The following is a 14,493-nucleotide window of genomic DNA, read 5'->3' as shown; positions in this document are numbered from 1 at the left end:
GCATTGAATTTATGAGCTATTTGCATCAACATAATCTCTTACATTCAGATTTGATTGCTTTGGACACAACTCTTTTTGATGTTTTCAAGTTGCTGATTTTCTCACATTGCTCTTCAGGATGGCAGTATCAGATAAAACCAGCAACAGTGCAATGCATTGTTGGGGATGCCTTAACAAAGATTACAAAGTTGGGAAGAAAGGAGCTTGGCTTGGTTGGTGCAAGCCGAACTGATGCAGGTGTCCATGCGTGGGGTCAGGTATGCTTTGGCTTATATTTAGATTTGACATTAAAGCATGCTTCACTTATCTCCTTTTTCTTTGTTCAAATTTATTACTCCCCTCCAATAAGTTTGTATTTGCTTTTATAAAAATGTTTGTTGTTTTGCATTCTATATTCTTGAGGTAAATTAGAATGGTACTTGGCTTGCATGTAACACTAGCTTATCTACTTCTCATACTAGCATTCTTAGTGGGACTTACCGTTAGCTGTCTGAAAATATATCCCTAGATATTGCTGGAACCCTAAAACAATTTTGATGATAGCGAATCTGAACTTACTGTAACAATAAAATGGTTAAATGCAAATGAGTGTATATTCTTAAAGCAGAGGGCAAATGTATACTGAGTCATAAGTCCAAATCTCAGTTTGATACTAAAGCCAGAAAAGCAGACAAGAAGTTTACCAATGTTAAAATTTTGAAAATGTTTGCAACCACTTTTAGCAAATAATACTCAAGGAAAATTTTAGATAAAAATGCCCTAAACCGAAAAAAATACAGTTTAACCTCAACTCAACATCAAAAAAATTAAAGTAATATTGTTATATTTAGCTATAATGATCATTTAAGTCATTTAGTTTCTTTTTAGTAAGTGTCCTTTCTTTGTTTCAGTTCTTGATCTTTTCTGTTAAGGAAAGATCTTGCAATTTTCTCTATTTAAGGAGTTTTCCTCTACTTATTCAATTACCATTTCATGGTATCAGAGCCAAGGAATTTTTTGGCGATTTTTTTTAATAAAATTCGTGGTCTAATTGCCTGAAATTTCATGAACGTTTTTGATCGATATTTTAAAAATAAAAATTGTGGCCTTTATTCTGTGAAAAATCACGCTGTTTGTTACAAAGCAAATTCAAGGTCTTTTTGTCTATAAAAAATCTGCAAATTTTCTCTTTTGAAAAACGTAGGCTTGTTTCTAGAAAAATTGTGGCATCTCTACTTTTAAATTGCGTTTTTTCTTTTAAAAACTTTGCGTGAAGTCTGCTTGTAGTGGGACGTTTCATCATAGTCAACAATTCAAAAGTTTTTTTCTTGCAATTCGAAAGTTATCTGTGCGAACTGCGAAGTATGTTTTTTGACACACGCGAAGTCTATTTTTTGACGTTTCTTGTAAAAGTGTGTGCCTTTGCAAGACCGTGCGAGTTTTTCTTGAACTTTTGTGCAACGACTCTACTCCTTTTTCTATGCCTAGGGTTTTTTGGCATGATTTTCTTCAAAAATCATGGGTTCTACAACATGGGTTACTTCTTTTTTTTTGCTTGCCCAAATCGTATTTCTATGAGCATTTTGGTGGAGGTGGGTTTCTTCAAGATTTTGATGATTTAAAAAAATCATGGGTTTCTACAGGCCTAGGGTTTTTGCTAGAATTTTGAAAATTTGCAGACCTAGTGATTTGTGCTAGCTAGGGTTCGATTGATTTTTGACAAAAAACAAACATCTTTTTTTGCCAATTTTTTAATAAAAAATTGAAGTTCATTGTTGGAGTTGATTTTGACCTCGTTTTTTGTGCCTTTGGAAAACAGGAGGGATGATATCTTTGACCAACATCATGTTGGAAGGTAACTAGAGATTTAATGGCAACGATTACAACACTTGGAAACATAAAATACTCACAAGTTTTGAGTACTAGTGCGTAGATCAGATTGTTTTGGGTAATTCTGCTTGTCCCACAGTGTTAGGAAAAGACCAAGACAAGTTTGATGAATGTAACCATGAAGTGGTCATGTTGCTCAAATTATCTGTCACTGGCGAGATGCTTCCAAAAGTGCCAACTGCAAAAATCTAGACACACCTAAAGAACCTGCATGAAACGTCAGACAAGGGCAGAGCATTCTTCCTTAAGAATATGTTCTTGATTATGATGAACGACAAGATTTCTTTGTAGGATCATTTTATGATGATCAAAGACATCCGCGATCAACTGGAGGCCATTGGTCGCAAGATGGAAGAAGACAATATGGTGGTTATTACACTAAAAAGCTTACCATAATCCTATGAGCACTTCATTGAAACTCTCAACATTACATCCACCAATGACTTGAAGTTTGATGACTAGTGCAACAAGCTCTTGCAATAGGACAGGTGGAAGTAGTTTGGGAGTAGCAGCTAGACAACCACTATGGAACAAGCTTTTACTGCCAAAGACAAAGGCAAATGCAAGTCCTCTCAACAGAAAGGAGAAAGCAAATCTGAGGAGAGTTCCAAGAAGAATATCACATGTCATTATTATGGTAAGATCGGTCACATGAAAAAACACTATAGGAAGTGATTGGCTGATCAGAAATCTAATCAGGGAGGGTCTTAGTAGAAGGCCCATGTTGCAGAGCATGCTAAGTAGGAGTTTACCTTTTATGCATTTATGGCCAAAAGACCAACAGATCATGTGTCAAATATTTTGCGTGGTACATTGATTTTAGAGCTTCTCAACATTTTATACAGATGAGAGATTGGTTCATGTAGTACAACGCTTGCTCTGATTCAGTGATCTTTGGTGGTGGTGAAGAGTATACAGTTATCAACAAGGGCAACATTTAGATTACATCTTGTGGGAGAAATCTGATTTTTTTTAATGTTTACTATGTTCCGAGCATGTAGCTCAATTTTCTCTCTGTGAGTCAAATTATGTGATATTGTCCGAAGTTGGACATCATCTTTAGTGCACATAAGTGCCACATTGTTGACAAGGAGTCTAAGAAGACAATTGCAGTTGGGCTTGAAGATCATGGATTGTATAGGTTGGTTGATATTGGAGTCTCAAGAGCATGCAATGGTTGTGAAGATTTCATCTATCAGTACTCTTTGACATCAACGGTATGGGCATCTCAACCTATCATACCTCTCTCAGGGGGCTCAAGAGAATTCAGTAGAAGGCTTATTTGAGATTCAACATCAGACACATGGTGTGTGTGGAGCTTGCCAAGCAGGGAAACAACATCGAACTCCATTCTCAGACAAACAAGCTTGGAGAGCATCCAAGGTCCTGCAACTGGTTCATGCGGATGTTTGTGGACCAATGAATATCTCAATTGTCACTTGTGCCAGGTCTTTTCTTTTGTTTGCTGATGATTTCAATAGGAAAATGTGGGTGTTTTTCCTCAAAGCAAAATCAGATATGTTTAATGAATTTCATAAGTTTAAAGCCTTAGTTGAAAAAGAGTTAGGATGTCCAATCATCACTCTTAGGTCAGATAATGGGGGTGAGTTTTGTTCAAATGAATTCATCAACTTCTTGTGCTAAACACGGTATCAAGCATCAACTTACCACACCCTATACCCCTCAACAAAATGGTGTTGTTGAGCGAAGGAATTATACTGCTACGAAAACAGCCCATTGTATACTAGAGAACATAAATGTTCCGAAGAAGTTTTGGGTTGAGGCAGTGTATACTGCAATATACCTTCTTAACTGGTCCCCCACATAGGTCATCAAGAAGATGACCCTAGAGGAAGCATGGTTTGGGAGGAAACCAAAAATCAACAATCTCAAGGTTTTTGGTTTGACAACATATGTTTGGATTCCAGATGCAAAGAGGACCAAACTGGATTACAAAAGCCAAAAGTTGATGCTTACATGATACAATGATAATCATAAGGCCTATCGGCGATTTGATGTGAACACCAATCATCTCACCTTCAACAGGGCTGTTGTAGTCGATGAAAAAGGTGGGCCATTTCAGCTCTCTTCTAAGAATCTTGAAGATCAACCTTTGCAGACTAAAGATTTGGGTGTCAGGCTTCCATTAACTCCACCTAAAGGGAGAGATTTTGACAATTCGAACTTGTGGCATCTCCTAGGCACGAACCTATACTAGCAGATTTCCCTTAGGAGAACTTGAATCAACATCCAGATGATTTCATTCCAGACAACCCAAGTCATGACGATTGTCCTAATTTGGAAGAAGATGCTTCTACCCTATGACCTAAGTGGTGGGAAAAGCTTATTGCTGATGCTTGGGATAATGAACTAGTTGAGGGTAGATCATCCAGAGGCAAGAGCAAGCAGAGCATAGTAAACTTTGCTCTTATGGCCAACATTTAGAATATTTATGAGCCCCAAGATTTTTCATAGGCGAAAGGTAAAACCTGAATAGGAAAAGGCTATGGAATTTGAGCATCATAGTCTTTTGAAGAACAACACCTGGGTTCTGTCAAATCTTCCACTAGGGAAGAAACCCATTGGCTGCAAATGGGTTGACAAAGTGAAATACAAAGCTAATGGAAATCTTGATAATTACAAAGCTTAGTTGGTGGTTAAAGGTTTTGCGTGGAGAGAAGGCATTGACTATGAGAAATTTTCTCCTACAACAAAGATGAGCACCATCCGACTTGTTCTAGCTATTGCAGCTCAGTTTGGCTGGAAAGTTCATCAAATGGACGTGAAGAGTGCCTTCCTCAATGGAAGTTTGGAGGAAGAGGTCTACATGACGTAACCTCAAAGTTTCAATGTTGCAGGCAAAGAGCACCAAGTATTCAAACTAGTGAAGGCTCTTTATGGCCTAACGCAGGCCCCCAAGGCGTGGTACATCGAGATTGACAAGTATTTGGATGCATAGGGCTTCAGAGAAGTCCTTTAGATCCCAAATTGTATGTCAAGAGCACTAGTAATGACATCATTCTTCTTGTCATCTATGTGGATGATATCATCATTACTATTAGTGGGGCATATTTGTTTGAGCAAATCAAATTGAATTTGTGTTAGGCATTTGATATGATAGATTTGGGTCTTCTACATTATTGTCTTGGTGTAGAGGTTTGGCAAAAAAGTGGTAGTTTTTTCATTTCTCACTAGAAGTATGCTAGGAGTTTGTTGGACAAGTTCAGGATGACAGATTGTAAAGTCTCATCTACACCTATGGAGAAAGGGCTGAAACTATTAGCCAAATCAGACTCACTAGTGGTCAATGAGTCTGCATGCAGGCAACTAGTTGGCAGTCTCATCTATCTTACAACCACTAGACTTGATCTAAGTTATGCAGTGAGTTACATCTCTCATTTCATGATTGTCTTAAAGGCTGAACATTGGGTTGCAGCGAAGGGAGTACTGAGATATGTGAAAGGGACACTTGACTTTGGTATATAGTATAGTAGAAGCAAAGATGCTTGGCTGATTGGTTTCATAGATTCAGATTGGGCAACTTTTGTTGATGACAGGAGGTCTACTTCTGGATATGTTTTCAATTTTGGTATGGGTGCAGTCGCATGGACCAGTAAGAAGCAAAAGGCAGTAGCTCTTTCCTTGATAAAAGCAAAGGGTTGGGGAACTGTCAAAGCAACATGTGGGGCAGTTTGGCTTTAGAGGATGCTTTCTGACATGAGAATGTTTCAAGTAGGGCCTTCACCCTTGTTTTGTGACAACCAAGGGGTGCTAAATCTTGCCAAGAATCTAGTCTTTCATAAGCGAACAAAGCTTGTAGAGCTTCATTGTCACTTTATATGACAACTTGTTGAAGATGGATCTGTGATGTTGCAATATGTTCCGACTAAGGATCAGACTGCAAACATTCTATCCAAATCTTTGAGCCCGAAGAAGTTTGTAAAATTTAGGGGGCAACTTGGTATAGTTAGTAGAATGACCATTGAGGGAGGGTATTAAAGTAATATTTTTATATTTGGCCACAATGGTCATTTAAGTCGTTTAGTTTCTTTTTAGTAAGTTTCCTTTCTTTGTTTCAGTTCTCAATCATTTCCATTATGGATTGATCTTCTTGTATTTTTCTCTATCTAAGGAGTTCCTCTCCTTGTAGATTATTCAATTACCATTTCAAAAATAAGCATATCATTATCTTCCTCTGCATACTTACACATCAATAATATTGTACATCAGGAGCATCCAGGTTCACAACCCACCAAATTGTATGGTTTCCAATGTGTTATGGGAGGAAATGGTTTGAACAGTCATCTATGAATTGCTGTTAGAGTGCATTGGTAAGGAGAACAACAACAAACTTCTAATTCAAGCATAACAACAACATTCTTCCACAAAAACACAAATACTAGAATTAGTGCTCCACAATTATATTGTTTTTCGTATTTCAATTTAAGTCTATGGGAACAGGTGTAAAATGACATGATTTAACTTGTAGATTGGAGGCTGGATTCCTTTCGGCCATTATACACATTTATATGAACTCCATTGAGAAAGATGAAATTGATCTGTTATAGAAGATAGAAGAATTGTGTTCTATCCTTTGGTCTTTTAGTCAATATCCTGATGCATGGGTGTCAACTACAGAATTAATCTGACTGCCCTGCTCCCGACATCATGTTCCAATTGTTCTGCTGCTGGCATAAACCTGAATGCTCCCGACTATATTGACCTATTAAATGTGAAAGCTTGACCAACATTCTCCAACTTGCACATAGAGTAATTGCCCTTTCTGGAGAAGCAGTGCATTCCATTTTGGCAAGCTACGTAAGTAGGTATGAAAATTTCATCCCAACCTATGCTCTAGCAAAACATTTCCTTTGGTTAGAAATATGACTTGCTTTGACAACCTTGTGAATGACAATTATGTGGTTCCTTTTATGCTTGATCTTTGTTTAGTGCCTTAATCTATGTAATATCCCTTATCAGACAATATCTGAATTATGGGACAATTAATAACTGGTTCTTACAATAAGTTTAGATATTTGGAAATAAGAATGCAAATATATAATAAATGGTAATGGTCAAGCTATTGGTTGCCTCTGATTTATACAGTTAAGTTTAGGCTGAAGTGAAATAATTTGTACTAAATGCACAATTACTTGTTTAATAAGACAATATAGATGTGCAATGGACTAGACGTTGATGTTACCAAAGGCAATATGAATGACTGTTCTGACTTGGACTATATAGCACACACAATTGGATACTGCTGTTCAGATCTGGGGATAATATTATGCAAGATACAGAGTGCTGTGTCTGCTCTGAAGAACCCTTGAGCTCCTGCACACGATATTGGGCCTTCGACCTGCTCTCCTTTAGTTCTTCTAAACTGGAATAAGAAACAATATAAAAATAACACCATCGATGCTTCCAAATGAGTGTATGATCTCCTTTAAATATGGCATAGTGCTGATCGATTGCACCTTTTAGTTTGGAACAGTCATAACCTTCCATCAATCGGGCCTCTTCATATCTCTTCATTAATCAATGATTAATTGTGCCTCTAACTAATAGCTGATCAAATTTGTTAATTGCTCCCCCTCGTCTAATGATTAGTCTTTGACTTGTCTTAATCGGTATAATAATCGATGTCTAATGATTGTTGCTTTATCGAAATTGTTATATAAGTTTGCTGATGTATACATGGCCTATATTTGTCATGTCCCCTCCTTGATCGTTATATATATCCTAAAATGAAGTAATTATTATTAATTAATTACCAACAAATGATTATTTGAAATTTAATATTATTATTTAATTAATATTTATTACTAATAATACTCTTGAAATATTCAAATAAAAATAATTTAATATTATATTATAAACATAATTTATATATTATAAATTATAAACATAATTTACATATTCTTAATTGTAAAAACACAATTTATATATTTAAAATATTAAATTTATAATTTACATATCTATTACTGAAAGGTGATATAGAAGAGACTCATATGAGTTTACGATAAAAGCAGTAGTTTATTAGTTAAAGGCAGAAGACATTTAACTAAGAGTCACCACTTTTACAAGGGCGGTGTCGGTGAGGAAAAAGACATAACCTTCCATCACCAAATGAGGGATATAATATACAGCAATCATTGAATTCAATGAGGGCCAGATAATATTAAAAAGACGAAAAAATTAAGATAACAAAGGGTGCGATTTGTGAGATGTGTTTTATTTGAATGGTTCCTTAATGAAGGAAGATGACTCTTTGGGTTGGTCTCCTTGGGAGATATAAATGAGATTTGAAAACCAAACGGAAGTTAAAAAAAAGGAAATCAAGGAGAGATCGGGCATTAATAATTCATAAGATTACACAAGCAGATCCGAACAACCTGTGGTCTGAGGTATAGCATAATAAATATTAAATGTATCTGCTTAATTCTAATTCTTGATATATTGTTGTTTGTGTCTGTCATTATATGTAGAATATATACGTAATACTAGATACATATGTTTTGACGGATCCAGCCTAATACAAGTGTTAATATTATAATATAAAGAAATTAATAATATCGGTGAAATCAGATCAAAACGGTTTATAAGTTATAGGCAGAACATCTTGTTCTGAGTGGTATGCATAGGGGATGTGTCTATTAAGTATACTTAGTATAGGCAGTCCGATAATGTTTGATTGCAGAATCTAATAATAATGCTAACATAGACTGCAATGTGTATAATACTAATACTTCAATTCATAACAGTGGCAGACCAGATCTGTTATGCGTCAGATCTGTCTGCCCTTTACCAGCACTAAATATATTAATAACTAATGTTTTGGGCAGTGGTAGTATCAATGTATATAATAGGTAATTAGCAAATACATCAATAATGGGTTAAATTATTTATTTAATTAATTTTTTGTGTATATATTCCAATCAGAATAAGTATTATATATATATATATATATATATATATATATATATATATATATATATATATATATATATATATATATATATATATATATGGAGTAATGATGAAATATCAATAAGGTTATATATATATATATATATAAAATGAGATATTTTCATGTACGGACATTACAATTGGTTTGACACTTGCACTAAGAATTATGGACCATTTATTTAATAATGGTTAATTGATTGAACAATGGAATATCACTGATTGGATTCTGGTTAAGATGTAAATGCCTCCTAATATATTTGGTATATAAAATAGATTAATTATGGTTAAAACATATCTAAACCTAGTAGGGGACATTACAATATTCCCTTTATATTATTGCTTCTTGTGACGTAGACATTAACATATCATATAATGTTGTGCCAAACGATAGTGGTCATTATGATCGCTGATTGTAATATCAACCATTTTGTTGTCTCTGGTTAGATACGCTTGGGATTCCTGACAAAATAGTTAAGAGATTGTTGACGCGTCTGAAATCGCTGAACTTGCGACTTCATCTGGCCAACGCAGAATAGAATAAACTCGCTAAGTATCTTATCCTCTCTTGAGATAAGGAAATCCCTAATGCTGTTTTTTGTTTGATCAAAGGGGACGACCTCAAGGTTTTGATTGTCAGGTCTTGACTACGGGATTACCCAGTGGTCGATGTGATTTGCTGGGAGCACAAGGGGACTTACGATTTGCAACAAGCTGGTTTGCTGTGATTCTCAAATTACGTAATAAAGAGCAAAAGGAAAGGGTTGGGAGATCTAAAACTAACAACACGGGTATGCGGGTAGACGGATTCAACATAACCAATTCCTGCTTGGCCAGAATAGCTCACAACCTTGCAGGAATGGTGCAATCTTCAAAGGGACTTGGAAGATTTTTCAGATTGGAGACGCACGACTAAGCACCCAATTCTGGCGCAGCTCAGACGGACACTTGCAATTGAACTAAGCACAATTAAAGGCTCAGGTTAACCATACAAAAGGATACACAATCAGTATATCCTCAATGGTATGAGCCTGAATCTATCAAATACCTGCACACCCAAAACAGAAAGATCTATCTAAAATGCTGAGAGAAACCATGCAAACAGGATGAAAACAAGACAATAAACACCAAATCAATGTTTATATATTGATTTCAGCTGCCTATTACAACACTTTTTGTAGCATCTCTATGCTACTGCTTAAAATCTAACCTATTCTAAATCTAAAATCTAACTCTCTCAACAGAGTCTAACTATCCAACAATCTCTAACTATCTAAAAATCTCTAACTATCTAACTCTTTACAAAAGAAAGGCCTCTGCCTTTTATAGTTTTACAATTTTGAATCAGAGGCCAGGATGGACTGCATCCAAGGGTCCTGATCTGCCTTCTAGAAACTAGCAGCCTTAACCCATGCCCATTAAATTCTCACTCATCCATTCAACCACAATTTCAACTACCTGCCACTATTTGGCTTCAATTTGAGTCTATCCGGTAGTTGGACATAACTGTCCACAACTGACTTGTTTCCCCTTTCTTTCAAAATATCTGAGTGGGACCTACAAGCAGTTTTACAATAAAACAATTTCAGTTTTTTAGAAATTGAATTCTTGGAATTAAATCCAGCTGTGTGCTTTTTCTCGAGAAGGCATAAACTTGCAGCCTTCAGAGTGTTCTTTGGTCTTTGGTCCTAATGGTGGACTTCATCTTTGTTCAGCGGCACGGTTCCCAATGTTTGGTTGCTCTCGCGCTCCTGCAGCGCATTCCCACATCTTTTTCTTTTCCAGTCTTCAGTGCTTGGCCTTGATTGCGATCCTTCTTCGACTTGCGTTTCAGGTCTTTCTCCTGGTTCTCTAATGACGTCCTGTGACCTGTGAACAATCAATTTCATTTCAATAAATCAATTTGAAAAATTAATTAATTTAATTTAACAAATATTAAAATTTAACGCCTGGAGGGTTATTTGAAAATTTCCCAAGTTTTAACGCTTTTACTCCTTCCGCGAATTTAGTTGTTCCTGGCAATTTCGGGCAAGAGGGGCGTTCGAAAAGTTTTAAAAACTTTGACATTTTCACTTAAAGGTCCAAATTCGGCCCTTTGGGCACTTTTGCCAACTTTCACTTTTTAACATTTCGGCTAAAAGGTCCGAATTTGGCCATTTGGGGCATTTTTGCCAACTTTTCACTTTTCAGATTTTCACTTAAAGGCCCAAATTCGGCCCTTTGGGCACTTTTGCCAACTTTTACTTTTTCAAATTTTGGCTAAAAGGTTCGAATTTGGTCATTTGGAGCATTTTTGCCAACTTTTCACTTTTCAGAGTTTCACTTAAAGGCCCAAATTTGGCCCTTTGGGCACTTTTGCCAACTTTCACTTTTTCAAATTTTCACTTAAAGGCCCAAATTCGGCCCTTTGGGCACTTTTGCCAACTTTTACTTTTTCAAATTTTGGCTAAAAGGTCCGAATTTTGGCCATTTGGGGCATTTTTGCCAACTTTTCACTTTTCAAATTCACTTAAAGGCCCAAATTTGGCCCTTTGGGCACTTTTGCCAACTTTTACTTTTTCAAATTTTGGCTAAAAGGTCCGAATTTGGCCATTTGGGGCATTTTTGCTAACTTTTCACTTTTCAGATTTTCACTTAAAAGGCCCAAATTCGGCCCTTTGGGCACTTTTGCCAAGTTTCACTTTTTAACATTTTGGCTAAAAGGGCCGAATTTGGCCATTTGGGGCATTTTTGCCAACTTTTCACTTTTCAGATTTTCACTTAAAGGCCCAAATTCGGCCCTTTGGGCACTTTTGCCAACTTTCACTTTTTCAAATTTTGGCTAAAAGGTCCGAATTTGGCCATTTGGGGCATATTTGCCAACTTTTCACTTTTCAGATTTTCACTTAAAAGGCCCAAATTCGGCCCTTTGGGCACTTTTGCCAACTTTCACTTATTCAAATTTTGGCTAAAAGGTCCGAATTTGGCCATTTGGGGCATTTTTGCCAACTTTTCACTTTTCAGATTTTCATTTTAAGGCCAAATTCGGCCCTTTGGGCACTTTTGCCAACTTTTCACTTTTCAAATTTTCATTTAAAGGCCCAAATTCGGCCCTTTGGGCACTTTTGCCAACTTAAGTGAATTTCGGACCTTTGGCACTTTTTGCCAACTTTAGTGAATTTCAGACCTTAAGCCAGTTTTGTCAACTTTTAGCATTTTTGGACCTTTGGCACTTTTTGCCAACTTTTGTGAATTTCGGACCTTAAGCCAGTTTTGTCAACTTTTAGCATTTTCGGACCTTTGGCACTTTTTGCCAACTTTTGTGAATTTTGGACCTTAAGCCAGTTTTGTCAACTTTTAGCATTTTCGGACCTCTGGCACTTTTTGCCAACTTTTAGCATTTTTCTCATTTTGGCCTGAAAGTCCGAAATTTGCCCTTCCTGGGCATTTTGGCGATTTTTAACTTTTTCCTCAAGAAGTGCGAGCTTTTGACACTTGGGTGAGTTTGTCAACCTTGGCACTTTGCATTCTTTATCTCCTTTGTATCCCTTGGCGAAAATCGGCATTTCAACGTCATTGCAGGCCTTAACTCTTTCTTCATATTTAGGCGATTTTGCGAGAATTGGGGAGTTTTAAGTTCGCAATATGGTTCTAGAGGCCGAATTTGGTTTTAGCGGCACTTGACCCTTCATATCCTCTTCCTCTTCCACAAAGACAGAAAGGCACAAACTGGGGGGTCCCTGTCCAAGACGGGGATGGGTGTGCGATTCGCACAACAGAGGTGTAGATCATAAATTGTTGAATCCTTACTTATCGATCTTTGTTATTATCAATGCTCAACAATATCGACTACTTCTTCTCTAATCTTAGCCACGCCATGTATGCAATTGCTGATGTGTCAAGGATCTTCAGTGTATTCATCTGAAGCACCTCCGTGAAGTATTATATTTCTAGACATCAGTCAACTTTTATGTTAGCCCAAAAGATGATAGATAGATCATGGATAAGACATTGTCCATTTCGGTGTAGCTCTTCAACCATATTTGACATAGATTACTTAGTATCTAACCATTACTCATACTATATGCCGCTCATGAGTTTTATAATATTTATATCATCTTTCAATGGTTGCTCATAATGTAATGTCCCTTTGCTGAGACATTGTGATGTTAGGCATTAATTTGCACACGGTTACTTAACTCCTGATTATTGTTCTTCCTCCATCGGCATTATTCACCATTGATATTGCTGTTTACTATCCTTAATTGCTGCTTTCTGGATTACATTCATGCTTGCCATTAAATCGTATATCTTTTAGTTCCTAAATTGGGGACATTACAATCTAATTGATTGAGTACAACTGGGTAAATAGTATAATGAATGCAAAAACTATAACGAATTCATATCAGAAATTACACAAAGGTTTCTCAACGTATATCATTCATGAGTGTATACAGAATTAGTTTAGGGAAATTCCATACACGTGGTCTCCCTTTCTCGTTTACAATAGAAGTATATGAAGTGGCCAATGGTTGCTGAGAACTGAGAACTACCAACTATCAACAACTACCAACCTCTTACAACCAAGAACTAATTATGCTGACTACCAAAACAAATAGAATTATTTTTGCTAAATACATCAACCCCATCCCCCGTCTCCCTCTCCCCCCCTAAAGAAGTCAACTTTTAGACTACTAGAAAACAAAATTGGAAGACATAACAAAACACATTACATATTACCTAGGGATTGGTTTAGAATATGTCCCTGAAGTATGAAATGATGTAGACGGAATAGGTTGTCGGGAGATACTCTGGTGCAAATGATACACTTCTTCTGTGTGAAGCTTTAGGTGATGGCTACCAACAACTATTGTTCATGAGTGGTCTTCACAAGCTAGACTACTTCAAACAATTGGCACTTGATCTTCTCATATTCAGTTTGTAACTCCACAAGTTGTTTATCTTTTCTAGTGAGTTGGTTGTCCTTGCCTAGCAACTGTTGATCCTTCACCCACATTTTCTTTGCTTTCTCCATGACTTTGGCCTTTTCAATTTTGGTGAGGTGTGACTGTTTAGCAAACTATTCCCGAAATCTTTGAGTTTGCTCATCTATTGCTTCACATAACTTCCGAAAGATGTTGGTCGATTCATCCCAATGCTCCATGAGCTACCTGTGGGGGGCCGAATGGTGTTGAAGCAAGTAGAAGACTTCTTGAAAGTGGGACTCAATGGAGTAGAGGGTTGAAATAAGCCAACCGTCATTCCTACCAAATCCAGGTACTATACTTTTTGGTTGCCAAGCCTTCTTCATGTTGAGAGTTTGAGTAGCAGGCAAGCCTTTAGATAGGAAGATTCTTGTAAACTCTTCTTGGCATCCTTCATAATTTTTTTTAATATGATGGACCTCGTGTAGAATTAGAGGGGAGTAAGAAGTGTCTAGTTGTTTGGCGATTTTTGCCACTTCACTCATAACCACAACTATTGGCTCCAAATCTTGAACATATCTTTGATGATACCCATGTAGTCTTGTGGACCCGACTTAGAATTTTGGATAGTGATCTCCTTAGAACTATTGGAATCCCCATCCTAAGTAGGTGTATCTGTAGATAATAGATGGATCAATTGAGGCTCAATGATATGTGCAGTCTGTTGGGCGCTACAAGGCTGGATACTATTGAT

General features: G+C 36.7%; 1 protein-coding gene across 1 annotated transcript in view; it reads left to right on the top strand.

The window, feature by feature from the left end:
• LOC131855899 (uncharacterized) overlaps positions 1 to 6,636 on the top strand; it is a 66,452-nt gene extending 59,816 nt beyond the window's left edge. Inside the window, exons 3-4 of the mRNA XM_059207430.1 lie at positions 118 to 257; positions 6,508 to 6,636. Coding sequence (XP_059063413.1) covers positions 118 to 257; positions 6,508 to 6,513 — 146 coding nt within the window. The 3' untranslated portion in view covers positions 6,514 to 6,636. The remainder of the gene's footprint in view (positions 1 to 117; positions 258 to 6,507) is intronic.
• Positions 6,637 to 14,493: the final 7,857 nt, after the last annotated feature.

The sequence above is a fragment of the Cryptomeria japonica genome, chromosome 1 (genome assembly GCF_030272615.1).
Source record: "Cryptomeria japonica chromosome 1, Sugi_1.0, whole genome shotgun sequence".
Lineage (NCBI taxonomy): Eukaryota > Viridiplantae > Streptophyta > Pinopsida > Cupressales > Cupressaceae > Cryptomeria > Cryptomeria japonica.
This window is presented reverse-complemented; position numbering and strand designations above follow the sequence as displayed.